Source organism: Alternaria novae-zelandiae (assembly GCF_023758075.1).
Source record: "Alternaria novae-zelandiae strain BMP 2774 chromosome Unknown scaffold_28, whole genome shotgun sequence".
NCBI classification, from domain to species: Eukaryota; Fungi; Ascomycota; class Dothideomycetes; order Pleosporales; family Pleosporaceae; genus Alternaria; species Alternaria novae-zelandiae.
Genome location: NW_026056988.1, coordinates 230,860 through 247,744, shown reverse-complemented (window position 1 = coordinate 247,744; position 16,885 = coordinate 230,860). Strand labels below are relative to the sequence as shown.

General features: G+C 53.3%; 7 protein-coding genes across 7 annotated transcripts; 3 read left to right on the top strand and 4 right to left on the bottom strand.

Annotated features, from left to right (window-relative positions):
* Window positions 1–783: 783 nt before the first annotated feature.
* J4E88_010068 (uncharacterized protein) lies at window positions 784–1,656 on the bottom strand (the record flags this gene model as incomplete). Its single annotated transcript, XM_049403664.1, has 1 exon — window positions 784–1,656. The coding sequence occupies one exon, from the start codon at window positions 1,654–1,656 to the stop codon at window positions 784–786; it is 873 nt and encodes a 290-aa protein (XP_049250593.1).
* A 193-nt stretch (window positions 1,657–1,849) lies between these two features.
* On the top strand, window positions 1,850–2,611 carry 60S (60s acidic ribosomal protein P2; the record flags this gene model as incomplete). Its single annotated transcript, XM_049403663.1, has 4 exons — window positions 1,850–1,874; window positions 2,033–2,088; window positions 2,182–2,231; window positions 2,281–2,611. 4 exons carry the CDS (start codon window positions 1,850–1,852, stop codon window positions 2,609–2,611), a joined length of 462 nt encoding a protein of 153 aa, XP_049250592.1.
* Window positions 2,612–3,079: 468 nt separating this feature from the next.
* Window positions 3,080–5,304, bottom strand: J4E88_010066 (uncharacterized protein; the record flags this gene model as incomplete). The annotated part of the gene is made up of 4 exons (XM_049403662.1): window positions 3,080–3,246; window positions 3,413–3,646; window positions 4,010–5,059; window positions 5,301–5,304. The coding sequence occupies 4 exons, from the start codon at window positions 5,302–5,304 to the stop codon at window positions 3,080–3,082; spliced, it is 1,455 nt and encodes a 484-aa protein (XP_049250591.1).
* A 299-nt stretch (window positions 5,305–5,603) lies between these two features.
* Window positions 5,604–7,670, bottom strand: J4E88_010065 (uncharacterized protein; the record flags this gene model as incomplete). Its single annotated transcript, XM_049403661.1, has 3 exons — window positions 5,604–6,376; window positions 6,425–7,449; window positions 7,498–7,670. 3 exons carry the CDS (start codon window positions 7,668–7,670, stop codon window positions 5,604–5,606), a joined length of 1,971 nt encoding a protein of 656 aa, XP_049250590.1.
* A 699-nt stretch (window positions 7,671–8,369) lies between these two features.
* SU2 (Eukaryotic peptide chain release factor subunit 1) lies at window positions 8,370–9,830 on the top strand (the record flags this gene model as incomplete). The annotated part of the gene is made up of 4 exons (XM_049403660.1): window positions 8,370–8,499; window positions 8,550–8,599; window positions 8,646–8,989; window positions 9,038–9,830. 4 exons carry the CDS (start codon window positions 8,370–8,372, stop codon window positions 9,828–9,830), a joined length of 1,317 nt encoding a protein of 438 aa, XP_049250589.1.
* An 871-nt stretch (window positions 9,831–10,701) lies between these two features.
* J4E88_010063 (uncharacterized protein) lies at window positions 10,702–11,675 on the top strand (the record flags this gene model as incomplete). The annotated part of the gene is made up of 3 exons (XM_049403659.1): window positions 10,702–10,710; window positions 10,856–11,594; window positions 11,662–11,675. The coding sequence occupies 3 exons, from the start codon at window positions 10,702–10,704 to the stop codon at window positions 11,673–11,675; spliced, it is 762 nt and encodes a 253-aa protein (XP_049250588.1).
* Window positions 11,676–12,153: 478 nt separating this feature from the next.
* J4E88_010062 (uncharacterized protein) lies at window positions 12,154–15,831 on the bottom strand (the record flags this gene model as incomplete). Its single annotated transcript, XM_049403658.1, has 10 exons — window positions 12,154–12,323; window positions 12,395–13,022; window positions 13,081–13,535; window positions 13,594–13,666; window positions 13,733–13,769; window positions 14,828–14,948; window positions 15,024–15,225; window positions 15,281–15,409; window positions 15,561–15,700; window positions 15,777–15,831. The coding sequence occupies 10 exons, from the start codon at window positions 15,829–15,831 to the stop codon at window positions 12,154–12,156; spliced, it is 2,010 nt and encodes a 669-aa protein (XP_049250587.1).
* Window positions 15,832–16,885: the final 1,054 nt, after the last annotated feature.

Genomic DNA, 16,885 nt, shown 5'->3' with positions numbered 1-16,885 from the left:
GCGCAGCCGTAGCATGATGCGTTGTTTAGCAGTAACGCCGCGAGTGTGTTGTGTGGCTATGCGATACTAATTCGGGAACCAAAGCGTTTCAAGGAAACCGATTTGTGGCACTTCGGGACTTTATCGGCCGTGTAGTACAGTCGCGTGGTAACTACTAGTGAGTCTAGAACCAGTGTATATATTACACGAAATACCGAGCGTAGTCCGGTGATGGTCCGGTGGATATTGTTGACTCGGTAGGCGCCCGCAACATCGTCGACGAACCTGCTACATGATCCCGCATCCTCCACGTTGCGCCTAGATGAAACCCGATCTGTAGACTGTTGACCATATCAGAACTGTGAGTCCATAAACGGATGTAAGGATGCGTAGATGTGGATCCGAAGTCTTCCCCACACAAGTACAACAGGCTAGAGCATACAACAACAGCCCCGCGATGGCGTCGGTGATACTCCTACCATCAATCTAAATACCGGCTCCTTCCAGAGAGATTGTTCGCTGAGAATTCGCTTGCATTCGGGTGTAGCCAGAGTTGTCGTAGTCGCGGTGACAGCACACACTTCGAAGTCTCCGCTTGGAACAGGGCCATGCCAACCAGAACCGCTGCGATGTCGCGACATCTTGGTCTTCCCAAAGAATACGAGAGTAGTTTCTTCCTGGTCATCTGTGACCTGTATGACGAACCAATTGCGCTTGAGCGCGTTCTCGCCTTGCTTCGTCGCCGAGTAAAGTTGTGGACGGCGTAATCTAGCAACTAATGACAAGCTGCCGTCATCTGGACGTTCATTCCACGACGATGCAGAAGTTGTTCATTCCCGGTCCGTCTCTGATCTTCTTTTTCTCGGCCGTCACAGCCTTGGGCTCATTTGTCAGGGTAAACAAGTAGTAGCACAGCTTTGAAGTGTTTTTGCTGGATCTCATCGTAAAACCTAGATCGCCCATGATTCCCAAAAACAAATCCTCGTCGAGATAGCGTGAGTTGTCGACGCACGGTAGAGGTAGAACAAAGAACAGAGCTGGCAACACAGAATCGGCCGTCTCAGTCCATGCAACGCCCTTTCTCAAGAACTTGGTGATGCGTTTGAGCATCTCGCCTCGACCAACTGCATCCGGAACATAGTTGAGTACGAGAGATAGGGAGATAATATCGAAGCGTTCATCGTCGCATGTAGGAAGTGGCCGCTCCATGAAATCCTGCTTTTCGATGCCCGGCCCTTGACTGTTCAGATCGATTCTCGTCATGTCGATGACGCTTGCGTACTTTGAGATCTCGTTCTTAGTTGACAAAGCTCCAACTTCGAGACATCTGAGTTCGGCGTTGCCAGCGCTGCGGCGATCCCGTGCTTTGGGGTCCAAAACCTTGGATTGCTGGAGCCAGTCGACTAACAGCTTGCTAGAATCACCACCCCTGTCTTTCGCCTGACCTTGCTTGCTTGCAGCCTGGTACATCTTGATGCCTCCATTTCTCTCGATAGCTTGCGCAATCTCTTCTGCTGAGCTCACATCCCCTTTCTTCAGAGCTGCTGCATGCTCCTTCTGTAGTCGGTGATGGGTGCGAATGATAGTCCTGGAGCGCTCCGAGGTCATCCGCTCTTTCGGCTTGCTGACGGGTGGCCGGCCATGCGACAGAGTCTTTTGGCGCTTTTTGACGGCCATGACGATTTTGATGTTGCAGTCACATGGCTGAGGTAAGGTGATGGTTGAGCGACGCCGAGAGCTCAGATGCAAGGATTTGGCGCTAGTGTGCTAGCGTGCTTTCTTCCCACACTCGACTTGTAGCCGGAGCAAAAACCACAACTTTTCGATTGCGACTCTCGACACTAACTCCAGGACCACCACAACCGCCAAAATGGGACCCAAGGCCGTATCCAAGAGTACGTCAACGCAGACACCGCAACCGCGAAATCGAGGAGGAGCATAAATGTCGCAAAGTGGCACCGGACCACGGCAGCAGTCTGTGGAAAAGGGAACTTTGCGAATGCGCCTCGATCAGCGACCCTCCTATTGCGCTCATCGCTAATATCCTTCACAGCCCCTACCAAGACTGGCAAGCAGGCCAATGCTGCTGCCAAAGCGGCCCTCCGCGGCGTAAGCCTCCCTTGATCCTCTTGAGTCGTGTCAGAAACATACCTCTGACGGGCTGTACTTCTCGTGTGATGGGCACAATTAACGAGATGACAGTCGTATGCGAACAAGAAGCGCGCGATCAGGAAGAACACCAGCTTCCACCGGTATGCCCGACCCCAAGACTGCGAGATGTTGCCTGCTAACGTGACGCAGCCCCAAGACCCTCGAGCTGTCCCGCGCCGGCAAGTACCCTCGCAAGTCGGTCCCCCATGCCCCCCGCATGGACGCCGAGAAGGTTCTCATCCACCCTCTCAACACCGAGTCGGCCATGAAGAAGATTGAGGAGAACAACACCCTCGTCTTCATCTGCAACGTCAAGGCCAACAAGCGCCAAATCGCCGCCGCCCTCAAGAAGCAGTACGACGTCAGCTGCGTCAAGATCAACACCTTGATCCGCCCCGACGGCTCAAAGAAGGCTTTCTGCCGCCTCACCGCCGATGTCGATGCTCTCGACATTGCGGCCACCAAGCTCGCCATCGTTTAAAGAGGTGGTCTCTGTATAAGGGAAGGCATGGTCATGATAGGGTCTGGTTATACCCGGCAATGGAAAAAGCGATGTGATATGCATGGCGGGCGTTCATGGGATAAACGTAGTCACGGTGACTCGAATGAATCAGATTTCCACATGACGCCAAGTTGGACTTGGTCCTCAACAAGTTTTACATTTCCGTGCCGTGATGATACTCTTTCCTGAATTGTGGTTCCTGGACATGCAGTATAGATCGATCTTTCAGCCACGAAAACATTCAAAAAGCCATGAAAGTTTGCGTAGGAGAGATTAATACAATGCTAGACTCAGCGCAATGTCTATCATGTACCTAATATCTCCATTCCCAATGCCATACACCCGACGCTCCCCGTGATGCAGTGTTATACAGATCATAAAGTCCCCTCATTATCATACACATCCTCTCTCGTCACTTGTGTCACCCCCTCTCTTCCCATACCCCATCTATCCCCTCAACCTCTCCAACTCCCTCAGCACAACCATATTCGCATCCAAGAACCGATCCACACACTGCCGCATGCACGGCTCCTCGTACTTGTCCAATTTGCCCGCCTTGACGGTACCCGCGGGGATGCATTTGCGGAAACATGTGTCGGTGAGGGAGTGTATCGCTATTTGGAGGAGTTGAGTTAGCGAATGGGTACTTATGGGAGTGGGAATTGGGAGGTGCTTGGGTGCACGGTATTGTGGGCTGTTGTATCTAGAGAATGACGTGAAGCCATGACGCACAGTGCCAATGCACCCCAAGAAAGCTTTTGAGAGAAAGCCAAAACATACAAGATTGAATCCTCGCCTTCTGTCCCTCATTCATAGCGAATTGCTGCAGTTCCTGCTTGTCGCGGTCGGACAGCTTGCTCAAGTCGGCGTTGCCGAAACCGCCACCACCTAGGGAGTCCATCTTTTCTTGTGTGTATGTGGGGTCGCGAGACTGCGCCGGCGTGTATCGTGGGGGTTTTCGGGTGGAGGACGAAGACGGTGTGGCTGGTTGCAAGTGCGGGCTGTAGTTTTTGTCTGGATTGACGTACTTGAAGCTTTGCGCATCGGAGGTTCAGCCGCGGAGGGACCGATGGGGGTTAGTCAGCCTTTGGGAAGACGAACACACTCAAGATTTGGGGTTGCTGACTTCCTTGTCTCTCTTCAACGATTTTGAGTCCCATGGTTGTTTTTTTCTTATTGCAAGTTCCGGAAGTGCTGGGTATGTATGGGTGTTGGATTGGCAACAGGTCAGATGTTATGATTAGAACCGACAACAAGACGCTCAGTCTACGGACTTTGGCAGTGTCATCCTCAACACATGCTCCCGAACGACGTTCCTTCCGTCCTCACTTCTTCGCATAGCTCGCGTCTCATTGTATACATCAGCCACCCCCATACCTGCCTCCTCGTTTGCTGCAGACGCCGTGGTACCAGCAACGTAAAACAGGAAATACGGCCAGTTCTCGTCTTCCTCCGCCTTGAACACTCTCACCTTGGAGATGATCTTGTTACCTCCCAACCGCCTCTTATGCTGCATAAGGAAGTAGCCAGCCCATCGCCCAACAGGGCTTCCCAACAGAGCTTTCCCAGCGTCCGTCTCCATGCTAAAATCGTTTCCTGGCCAGGGGTCCGGCACCTCCCCCTTCGGTGGCGACAGCATACGCCGGGCGCGTTTAACGTGTTGACGCGTCTCTCCATTGATGATCTGCATAACGAACAGGTACCTGATGTTCTGGAATTCTCGCGGGTTGGTATGAACGCGATTCCAGACCGCCCACGCCATATCCGAGACACTGCGTATTGCAGGCAAGGCATCGGCAGGGGGCTCTTCTTCCCATAGGGAGCGTGCATTTCTTGCGGGAGAGAAGAGAATGTTTCCGTATATTGCGCCTGCTTGTGAGTTGGCGCCAATATTGAATGATGCGCCCGTACTACGATATTCCTTGCCGCAGACCTCGTACCGTTGATCCTTTAATTCCGGCATTTTGCCGTTTTCGTCCTTCTTCACGGCTGGACCGTTGGAATGCTCGATTTGGAAACATTGGTTTTGACCACCCTGGCGCATGCTCTTGGTTCCGATGGCTAGTTCGTCAAAGACTCTCTTCATCGAGTGGCCGTAGGGGTCGTCAAAGTCGCATGCTTCGTCTCCTGTCGTGGCGAGCTCCTCATTCGCATCGTTGTAGCCCCATTCACGTAGCTTGGCGACGAGGTCCCCGTCGAATGGACTTTCAGCAGTGGTGCCTAGGCTGTAGAGAGCCGCGGCTTCAGCGTCGCTGGACCTCATGCCTTGGAGGAGCTTGGCGCCACGGGCGACAGCCAGTGTCCATAGGTCACCAGTGGCGGTTCTGACTGGGTCAGTTCCGGTAGCGGAGTGGAGTTTGTTGTTGAAGGTGGTCTTGATTGTCGAGATGAGGGTAGTGTTAGAAAGACCAGCCGGGAGAACAATAGCTACAACAGAAGTTGCGGAAAGCAGTAACAGCCCCATCGAGCGTGACGTGAGATACGATGCGCGCATCTTCAGTTAGTTGGAGGGGGGTTTGAATAGTTGGGGATAGGAGTCGAGACCGGTGAGTCTATGCAGGATATCGAGTAAAGTTGAGAGAGCAAACGCAGCCAGTAAGTGAGCGGTGGAGCGGCGGAGTCCAGTTTGGCCTCCATTCGCACTAACACTCAAGAAGCATATTCAAACCCATTCAAACCATTCACTGCGCCTTGGTCACATGATTCCCAAATTCTGTTCTGCACACTTGCACGCCCAGATTTCAACTGCTACACAGGCCTCACACTCTCTTCTCAAGAAGCATACTACGAGACTGGTGACCTTGAACTTACATGGTGCTATGCAAAATAATATTTCATATCGAGAACAACCCTTCAAATGCACAAGAACGCCATGCCCATTACCACCCGGATATCAAACTTTTACTAAACAAACACATTACCAGACAACTATTGTCATTCCGACATCGTCATGATCTCCATACTTTCGTTCCTAAGCCCCAATCATCTCTTTGGGCAGGCATGCAAAAACAGTGCTGATGATAGCCATAATAGTGCTGACGACAATCAACACCCAGTTCATCGTCTTCTCCCCACTAGATATCTCTTTTCCAAACAACTTCAAGTGAAACGCCAAGGGTAGGATGATGCAAATGCTAAAGCAGGCGACACTGCCGAGAAGTGTCATGATGCGGTCGAATGAAGGAAATACGATTGCGATGATAACGAATATGACGATGGTAATGATGCGAAGGGTGATCTTGAGCGCTCCTCGAGTGAGTCCGCTCATGCCGTCGATGGACGAGGACATGGCGAGAGAGCGTGTGTCCAGACCGAAGAGGACTTCCAACGTGCTGACGATAGGGCGTGCGTTGAGCGGGATCTTGGTCAACGGAATGATGGCGATGCAGATGGCGATGAAAACGGAGATGCCTTGAGGGAAACCTTTGGTGAGGAAGATGTTGCTTGTCACTTCCTCTTTGACACCGTCTCCGAACATGAGGATACCGGCGCAGGCCATACCGACATCGATCAAGTAGGTGAAGATGTAGGTGACATTGACGGCCTTCCTGTACTTGTATGGGTGTCGCATGTCACGGTAGATGTTTGGAAAGACGGAGTGGCCACCCCAAGGGGACATGAGAAGGCCAATGGAGAGTGGTACGGTCATCCAGTTGTCGGGGAACAAATATTGGGTCATTGGCTGACGAATGGAGCCGGGAGCGTCGGGTTTGGCAAGTCCATCGACCCAGATAGCGAGGGTGACTATTTCGTGTTAGCTGACGTATATGAAGCATGTGGTTATTGACTCACTTCCAAAGCAAGACATTACACCCAAAATAGATGTGAATGACAGAAAGCGGAGGGGTAGGAAGCTCAATGGTATCAAGATCAGCCCGCAGACAATCTTCCATTGGAAGACGTCCCAACCGGGGATAAGAGCGTCCATGCTGTCAGCGAAAAGCACGACCAGTGCTACACATGCTGCTAGTAGCTCTAGCGAGAACAGAATGCTGGTGGCCACTCGCGCTTTGGTTCCAAAAGAGACGTAGGCAAGATCAGCAAAGGTAATGAGAGAACCATCAACGTCGAGACATTTGGCTAGGAGCTTTGCAGTGTAGCCGGTCACTATGGCAGACCACGCGAGGAAAACCATGCCTATCAGCCATCCGGAGTACTTGAGCGCAAGTGGCAATGTGAGCAGTCCAACGCCGACCAGAACGTTGACGGAGTTGAAGATTGTCTGGGGTAGGGTGGATTGACCAACAACTACGTTGATAATGTGTCCGTCCTCCTCGACCTGCTTGACCAGGAGCGGCTCTCGTTCTTGTTCTGGCTCCCCAACGCCCTTCATTTGTTGCTCTGTGAAGAGTCGGCCGGCATGGCGCATGGACGACTCGTTGACGCGCGAACTCAGACTGCCGTATCCCGTGCCATAGCTCGCGCCGAAGGGTGACGATAGCGAAGGTTCGATCTGGAAAATGCTCGACCCTCTCCCTCTCAGGCGCTGTTCGACGCCGTTGGGCAGCAGCTGGCTCCGCTCGGTCGCGCCATTCTCTTCGTCTGTGATGGCATTGTCGGATGCGCGTCTGCCCTCATTCTGGAAGGCCTGTCGCAGGGCGGATCGCTGGTCGGGTACTGGCGTGGGCAGTCCGCTGCGCGAGAAGTCGGACTCCTCTGTGTCGTCGCCTTCGTCGTCTGTCTCGACACGGAAGGAAGGGCGCACGGGGGTGATCTCGAAGAAGCCGGCTGCACGCTGCCACGATCGCGCAAAGTTGTTGATACTGTTGACGCCTCCAACTTCGCCCAGTGCGCTAATCTGCTGTCCTACGGAAGACCTGCTTTCTGTTAGCTGCCGTGTCACGCGAACGGCGCGATATGCTCACCTCCGCCTGCGCAGCTCTCCCGCGGTGCCCGTCCACCTCCCGGCATTGCTCTCTCCACTGGGCCGCCTCGAGAGCTCGTCCCACTGCACATGGCTCTCCGTATCTGAGTCGATGGATGGGCGGTTGGAGTCGTAGGCGCTCCAGGCGGATGGCTGCTTCCCTCTGTTATCCATGGTGAGTACGTCAGGGCGTCACGACAGATGGAGCAGGCGCGACCAAGAAGAACGTATGGGGCAGGACAGGCGATATATCGTCTAAAACTGTTGATTCAAACCCTGCAGGGAGGCGGGAGCTACTTGAGTCGATAGCTGGCTATCGTCGGGATGAGATTGCGCCTGGTGGATTGCGGGTGATAGCCGCTATCCATGACCGTCCTGATTATATAAAGAAGCGCCGAGCGAGACACTTCTGCCATAGAAAGACGCAGAAAGTCAAGATGGCTATCACGAGGGATTCATGCGGCCCCGCCGGTCTGCCGTCATAGCTGCCCCCAGCCGGAGCTACCCAAGGCACGCGCTGATAACGGGTTACTGCACATGCGCTGCTGCTGCTCTCCATGCCCGCCGCCCGCTGAGTGGCCGTGCAAGCGAGCCTCTGTCAGCGCCCAGTCGACTGCCCTACCGTGACTGTGCTGCCTTACGGGCACAGTCAGGGACAAATAAATTCACATAAGCCGAGTGGGCTGCCGTTTGCCTCTCCTGAAGACTTTCGCATTCACGTAGCCAAGGCGCGCAGTAGTCACAGGCCGCGCTCTCCACCCTCCTCCCGCCGCCAGTCGGCAGCTACGTCGCTTGTTCTTGCCCCTCGCCGAACAAGAAAATCTCTCGACCCCACCAACACCACTACCTCACCTCGACACCACCGCCGCGACCATGTCGTCCGGGAAGAATGAGCAGCCCAATGAGGCCGAGAAAAACATCGAGATCTGGAAGGTCAAGAAGCTAATCAAGCGTCTCGAAGCAGCCCGCGGAAATGGCACATCCATGATTTCCCTCATCATCCGTAGGTGACACCTGACGACCTAGCAAAATGCCGCAGACTGACCATTGTAGCGCCCAAGGATCAGGTTTCACGTGCCGCGAAGATGTTGGCTGAAGAATTCGTGAGTACCAGGACACCCTGCGCCGGCGCCGTCACTAATTTTCCAGGGTACCGCCTCCAACATCAAGTCGCGCGTCAACCGTCTCTCCGTCCTGTCCGCCATTACCTCGACCCAGCAGCGTCTCAAGCTCTACTCAAAGGTCCCGCCCAATGGCCTCGTTGTCTACTGTGGTGAGATTATCACCGCGGAAGGCAAGGAGCGCAAGATCAACATCGACTTCGAGCCCTTCAAGCCTATCAACACGTCGCTATACCTTTGCGACAACAAATTCCATACCGAGGCCCTGAGTGAACTGCTAGAGTCGGATCAGAAGTTTGGCTTCATCATCATGGACGGAAACGGTGCGCTCTTTGGCACTCTGTCTGGAAACACGCGTGAGATTGTCCACAAGTGAGTGCGACCAATACCTTTTAGCATACAGCTCACTAATTGGTGCAGGTTCTCCGTCGATCTCCCCAAGAAGCACGGCCGTGGTGGTCAATCCGCTCTGCGTTTCGCCCGTCTTCGTGAAGAGAAGCGCCACAACTACGTCCGCAAGGTCGCCGAACTGGCTGTACAGAACTTCATCACCGCCGACAAGGTCAACGTAGCCGGTATTATTCTCGCTGGTTCCGCCGACTTCAAGAACGACCTTAACCAATCCGATCTCTTCGATAACCGTCTGCAGTCCAAGGTCATCAAGGTCGTCGACGTGTCCTACGGAGGCGAGAACGGTTTCAACCAGGCCATCGAGTTGGCTGGCGAAACCCTCAGCAACGTCAAGTTCATTCAGGAGAAGAAGCTCATCAACGAGTACTTTGACCACATCTCCAAGGACTCCGGCAAGGTCTGCTACGGTATCGACGACACCCTGAAGGCTCTGGAGGCTGGTGCTGCTGAGACTCTGATTGTCTTTGAGAACCTGGAGATCACTCGCTGGGTTCTCAAGAGCTCTGCGGGCGCGGAAATTATCCTCCACACCACCAAGCAGCAAGAAGAGGACCGAAGCATATTCATGGACAAGGAAACCGGCCAAGAGATGGAAGTCATCGATCAAGGCTCTATGCTTGAGTGGCTCGCCGAAAAGTACCGCGACTTTGGTGCCAACCTGGAGTTTGTTTCCGACCGTTCTTCCGAGGGCAACCAGTTCGTCAAGGGCTTTGGTGGTATCGGCGCCATCCTCCGTTATGCGCTCAACTTTGAGCAACTGCAAGACTTCGACGAAGATGAAGATGAATTCTACGATGATTGACGGTTGTGCGTCCTCGCTGACTGCGAGGTAGCGTCCCCACTCGCTCCGAGTGACGGAACGTCCGCTACCTGCGCGAAAAGTCAAAAAGACGTGTCCGAGATCAAGGCCGGAGTAGTCGAAGCAACGACACTTCGCCTTTCCAGATTGTAAGATGGGAGTGCCTATGGAGGGTTTGCAATGTACGACTAGTATCCGTCCCCCAGCAACCATTGACTAATTTTTACAAGGTCGACCAGCACCATTCTTACCACGACCCGCTCTCGCTTGCATGGAGAGGCAGCAGCCTCATACAGGCTCGACCTCTTCAAACCTCGGTCTGAGAAGCTCTAACTTAGCTACAATAAGGACTAGAAAGCATAGGGATCCAGAAGGGTGGCTACCGTCAATTGTCGATTGCGAACCTCTTGAAAAGTAGTCCTTTACGGAAGAAGGACAGGCAGATTGCTCGCCCAATATGCGTCAGCTTGTCGCTCGCTCTACTCCAGCTGAATATAAAATTGATTTGAAAATGAGATTCCATGTTCATAACGATGCGCGTGACGTTTTGTGCTGTATACAAGGCCCTACCCTTTCGATATCAATTTCAAGACAAACATTAGGGCGCAACACGCCCCATGGGGATGACAAGTTAGTCTTTGCTTTTACTAGCGCCGATACCGGGTTCCGACGTCATTCCGAGATTCAGTGATTTATCTGTGTACATACGCAACATCTCAGAAGCCACGCACAAACATGGCGGCAGAAAAGAGACCGATCGTGGCCTTCCTAGGTCCAGAGGGCAGCTATACACATCAGGTGAGTCAAATTATAAAAGCATGATAACCATGATTGGGTTTCCTCACTCAAATCTGGCCAACATCTTGCACAGACAATGTCACTGGTTCAGTCTTTCGTCACAACCACTTTTCCGTATATCCTTCCTTTCGTCACAAACAATAGATGACAAAAATCCCCCTCTCTCTCCCATTAAGATCCATCTCTCACACCCAACCCCCACATCCCCATCCTAACAACATCCCCCACAGGCCGCCCTCTCCGCCTTCCCCCCAGCCTCACCAACAACCCCACCCGTAACCCTCACCCCCTCCATAACAATCGAAGACGTCTTCTCCGCCGTCCAATCTCGCACCGCATACCGCGGCGTCGTCCCCTTTGAAAACAGCTCAAACGGCAGCGTAGTCTTTACCCTCGACCTCTTCGCCGACCTCAACAACAAGTATCCTGATATTCTTGTTACGGGAGAGGCGTATGTGGCTGTTAAGCACTGTTTGTTGGGGTATGCATCCACTGCGACTAAGAATGGAGATGGAAGAGATGGAGATGGGAGGGATGGAAGAGATGGGAGAAACGGCAAAGACTTTTCGCACATCAAGAAACTGTACTCGCACCCGCAAGCCTGGGGCCAGTGTAAGATGTTTCTGGATAAGTACCTCAAGACGGCTGAGAGGCACGACGTGAGTTCCACGAGCAAAGCAGCGGAAATCGCGAGTCAAGATAAGACCGGCGAGTCCGCCGCGTTATCTAGTGAAATCGCCGCAGAGCTATTCGGACTGGATGTACTCGCGAAGGAAATCAACGATAAAAAGGGTAACAGCACGAGGTTCTTCGTCATACGCCGGAAGCACGATGATGCCATGCCATCTACAACCACACCCACACCCACAACCACAACTCCAACTCCACCGCCACCGCCATCACCCAGCTCCTATAACGCAAACACCTGGAAATCACTCATCACCTTCACCATCGAGCATTCGAATCCTGGTGCGCTGGCGAATTGTCTGACGGTGTTTTCACGTCATGGGATTAACCTCACGAGTATAAATACGAGGCCGAGTGGAGTAAGGAATTGGCATTATGTTTTCTTTGTGGAGTTCAAGGGGAGGAAGACGGATGGTGGTGGGGAAGACGGGGATGGGGATGGGGATGTGGATAAAGCGCTGGGAGAGCTGGATAAGGTGTGTAGGGGGTGGAGGTGGTTGGGGAGTTGGGAGAATAGGCTTGTGGATGAGGGGGAGACAGGGGGAGAGTGAGGTGGTGATGGTTCGGTGGATGGTGGCGGGGGGAGGGATGAGGGGATCAGAAGGAGATGTTTTGTTTCCTTCAGGGTGGTTTCTAGGGATGGAGGATATCATTTAGATCACATTGACATCTCAACACTCTAAGATGCGTGGAATTGCTCTTTCGTAATCTCGTTCGTGAACTACTTCACTACGCGCCAAGGCTATTACTCAGCGTTCGTATAGTTCTTCCTTTTGAAACCCCCCAGCGTAGTGCCGTTCGCCAATGCATCCTCGCAGCCACCACCAAGCGCAACGAACATCTACTTCGTCCGGTCAGGAATAGGTTCCTTGGGCGCCCTCCACTCCTTAACAAAAGGCAAGAAGTCAGGCTGACCCGGAATGTATTTCCTTAGCACCTCCGGAACGACGAAGCCCTCGGGTGTCTGGTAGTTCTCAAGGATACAGCAAAGAGTTCGCTCGGTCGCACACACTGTAACACACAGATTAGTTTCCTGATTCCCTTCTCAAGCGAGAGAAGATGGGGTGCCGGGAGTAACTTACGAGTACCGTTAAGCGCGTGAACATACTCCTTCCTCGTAGCGTTCAACTTCTTAATCCCATGTCTAATCTCCAGCTCGCGCGTCTGGTAGTCGGTACAGTTGGAAATGGAAACAAGCTCCTTGTACTCTCCACCACCCGTAACGGGGAACCAGGCCTCAAGGTCGCGCTTCATCGAAGCAGCGTTGTTCAGCGCACCAGAAACGATGGCAACGACCTGGTAAGGCAAACCTAGGCTCTGGTAGAACTCCTCAGAGTTGGCTAGCATCTCATCGAAAGCTTCCCATGACTTCTCGGGGTTTGTGAGGAGGAACTGCTCAACCTTTTCGAACTGGTGTATCCGGAAGATTCCCCATGCGTCTTTGCCGTGCGAACCAGCTTCTTTCCGGAAGTTTGTGGAGTATCCGGCGTACTTTATGGGTAGCTCCTTGTCGTGTAGCCATTCCTCGGAGTGAAGGGCGGAGATGGGTTGTTCTGAGGTGGCGATGAGGTACTTGTCGGTCTCTGGCTTGTCCTTGCTCTCGGTGACCTTGTACAGTTCCTCGTCGAAATCGGAGAGTTGTGCGGTCTTCGCCATCTGGTCGCGCAGCATGAAGAAGGGCGGTTGGTTGGGTGTGAAGCCTTTGCTGAACTGAGGAATTACCACGTCAGTATAGCGTTCTGTAGAACTTGGTGCTTTGCGCGCTTACCAGGAATTCAAGACCGTAGTTGATGAGCGCTTGGTTGAGGAAGACACCGTATCCAGTCAGGCAGTATCCTCTGTGCCCAACAATCTTGGTGCCTCTCTCCGGGTCGTATCCATTCAACCGCGCTAGTACACCATGATGTGGGATGCCATCTGCCTTGAACTCTGCTTTCCGGTCCGCAGGAGCCCATGTCTTCTGAACCGCGTTGTTGTCCTCACTTTCGCTAACTGGAACGTCCTTGTACACGTAGTTTCCGACCGTCTTCGTCTTTGTGAGCAGCTTGGCCAGTTTCTCCGCAGCCTCAGCCTCCTTCTCCTTCTTCTCGGCCTCCAACTTCTTCTTCTCCTCGAGCAGCTCGGAGGCATCTTCCTTGGCCTTCTTTTTGGCGCCGATATTCTTCTGGACCGCGTTTATCTTGGAGCCGAATTGGGTGGCATCGTACTGTGTGCGACGGTGGTCTGTAGCCGGTGTAAGTTCTAGTGACCCTCCCGGCAAGACTTTTGGAGTCGCTCTTGCCTTCAAAGTCTGCGATGATCTCGTCGACAATCTCTACGGGCGCGCATCGCTTCTTCTGGGACTCGCGGATTTTCTGGTCACAGTATTAGCATGAGAACAACATTCAATGTCGCGCAAGAACGATTTGGGGAATACATACGTCGGGCTCGCCGCCGCGCTCCTTGATGAAGTCGTTTCTGTATAGACGCGAATGTCAGCCCATATCTCTTCATACCCCCAACGTAACCGCCAATCTCGCCCTCTCCATGTCTAATCCCCCAAATCCAGCCCCTCCAGGCCCGACTTCAGCGCGTGCGCATCCAAGCAGCCCCCACTTTCTCCTCGCGCAAAAAAAAGAGGCAACGTACATATCGAGCATCCTGTTCGTCTCTAAGCTTGCGTATCACAAGCAGAATTCGTCGTGTGTGGTGTGAGTAGACTCGTATCGAGAGATGTACAAAACGCGGGACTCATCAGTGTCCCGCACCTTACTCAAACAGCGACAGGGATTAGATTGAGCGACCCGCACTAGAGCGAATCAGGACGAGTCTGGTCAGAACGCTTGGCGTTTTCCTCTTCCGCTGGGATACCACGCGAATTGAAAGTGCTGCACTCGATGGGCGGGATGCGAAACTGCCTTATTGGGAAGGTAGAAATGAATGACGTATGCACCGGTGATGTGACAACATTTGTGCATTTCAAAGATGGATTATATCTCCCAAGCCCAGGTTTACAGGAAAGCATCGGAGGCAAAACACATCTTGCAGAGCATCAAAGCTCAAACTGCCGAATCGAGTAGGCTGGACAGAAGTGCCGTTGAAAGCAGTAGCTTTTCCGTCAAAGCTTCGAGCTTCCTAATACTGTAAGGTCTGTGGGTAGAAATGGTGGGTGGTGGTCGGTGCATCGCAAGCCTGTCGAGTCGAAATGCAGGGCCCGGCGTGACCTTCAGAACTCCACGCGAACATTCATGTACACAACTTCAAGCTGACATGAACGTATACCGTCTATTGTTGAAAGTAACGTAAAGTGATACGTAGTACTACAGCCGTGAAACATCGTCATTGACAAACAGCTTGAACCCCAGAATACCAGATGATAACGCCTATTACACCACCGCTCACACCATTACGCCATTACACACTATTGCCTTCCATGAGGATAGTGAAAACCCAGAACGCGTAGAAGAATCATCGCGACAAGTCAGCCACCGTCTATGCCATCTACAACAACCAAACAAAAGTATACCTCCTCTTACTTCTTCTTGAGCGCGTTCGTGAGATGGTCAAACGGGTGCTTGAGGAGGTGCGCACTGTTCCGCCGCTTCTTCTCCTTGTCCTCGCGCTCCTTCTGGAGAGCCGGGTATTTGTCCACGCCGACTGGTACACGCGCTCATGTCAGTCAAGAATCTTGGAATTACATGACTGTACATTTGCTGCCGCCAGCGGGCTCACCAGGGTTCTGGGACCGCTCCACCTCCGCAATCATAAGCTCAAAGGCCTTTTGTACGTTCTCGTTGTAGCGCGCGCTGGCTTCGGTGTGGGCACATTTGAACTCGGCGGCGAGGGCTTTGCCGTCTTCAGGCGTGACTTGGCGTTGTTCGGGACGCAGGTCAGACTTGTTGCCCACGATGACGAGAGGAACCCATTCGACGGCCTAGTGTGAGGGGTGGTTAGGCAGTGGCGCGGAGCGTGTCACATGTCAGACTCACAAGGTGGTTCAGGATCTTATCGCGAATGATGCGCGCCATCTCGAAGCTCTGCTTGTTGGCAACCGAGTAGACAATCATGTAGCCATGAATGCCGATAAAGTGCTTGGAGTTGAGAATGCTGTATTCATCCTGGGAGGCGGTACCCGAGTCAGCGGGTGCTCACAAACAGCTTGAGGTGCACGGCATGGCATGCTCAGCAGAGACGCGCGTGAAGCATCGCAGGTGGGGCGTCAACCTGGGCTGAGCTTCGCGACGCGGGGGAAAAGAAAACCTCATGTACCTGGCCAGCCGTATCGATGATCTCAGTCGCATAGTCCTGGTTCTTGTACTTGATCATCTTGCTGAACGTATTCTCGATGGTCGGGTAGTAGCTGTCGACAAAGTGCCCGTCGACGAATTGCACCGTCAGACTCGACTTGCCTGTGCACCCTCGCGTCAGTATGCTGTTTGTTGGTACTTGCATGTGAAGCTGCGCGAGCTTCGGGCAACCACGTACCGACGGCTCTGCTGCCGACAATGGCCACCTTTCTCTGCTTGGGAGGGGGCGCCATCTTGCTGCTGGGTTTGGGAGGAGGTCGTGAGGAAGCTGAACGACTCGCCAGGTTTGAGGTTTGGCTGTCTCAGTCCACCGCTGCGATGTAGCTGCCTAGGTTGCGTTTGGTGCTTCGGACCTGCCAATTGCCTGTAGGAGCTAGCTTCCAGCCCGGAATGACGCCGTCTAGCTGCAGGTGATGGGTACGTGTGGCACGAACAAGCTGGTTCACTGGCCCGAGCGCTGTAGCTACTGTCGTGAGGATGTATGGTTCGAGGCAAACTTCAGCGAGCGTCGTGCCAGAGTTGTAGGTGAAGAGCAGGCGTTGCTCACGAAAAAAAGTCCCCGACGGGGTGCTGATGCCGTCATGTCTGCCGGCTCCCATCTCGATATAGCAGCAACGACTCGCGGCCGCATATGAAAGTTGGGCAACCATGATATATCGCTTTGGGTTTGGCACCGAGCAGCTGGTATTGGGTTCCGCAGTTCTGGCCATCCAAGCCGAACAGTGCACCCCGTAGCCGACGAATCCAGAGCTTCTCGAAGCATTCATTTACGTATTACCAATCGTCTCGAGCCTAGCGCAAACCTGTCCAGCACACTACCTGCAGATACTCCATTCACCTACAACCACTCAGCGCCATCAGAACCTCCGAAATGTCAGAAACTATCGCTGCCCTTCCCGACGCCCCGAGCATACAACTTAGCCGAAATGATGTCGGGCGTTCTTGACTCAAGGCGAAACCATCACATGCAAGTCGTTGCAAAAGTGAAAAAAGTTGCTCGCCCGGATATTACACGCCCGCTGCATGGAAGTTCTGTAGAAGGCATCTCGCAAATTGCCCCGACGGCAGAGCCACTCCACATGCCGGCTGTTGCGTCACTTGAGCCGGCCTTCTGGGTCGGGTGCAGCCTTACGGACGGGTACGTGCGAGGTTACAAGCCTTCATTTAGCCTCTACTGCCTACGCGATGGGAATACGAGCGGATAGCGGCGACGAATAGACGACATGTCGCTCAATCAGTATAAGCTTGCAGGTTTCTCATATAACTGCTACGGGTCATTTGCTAGCC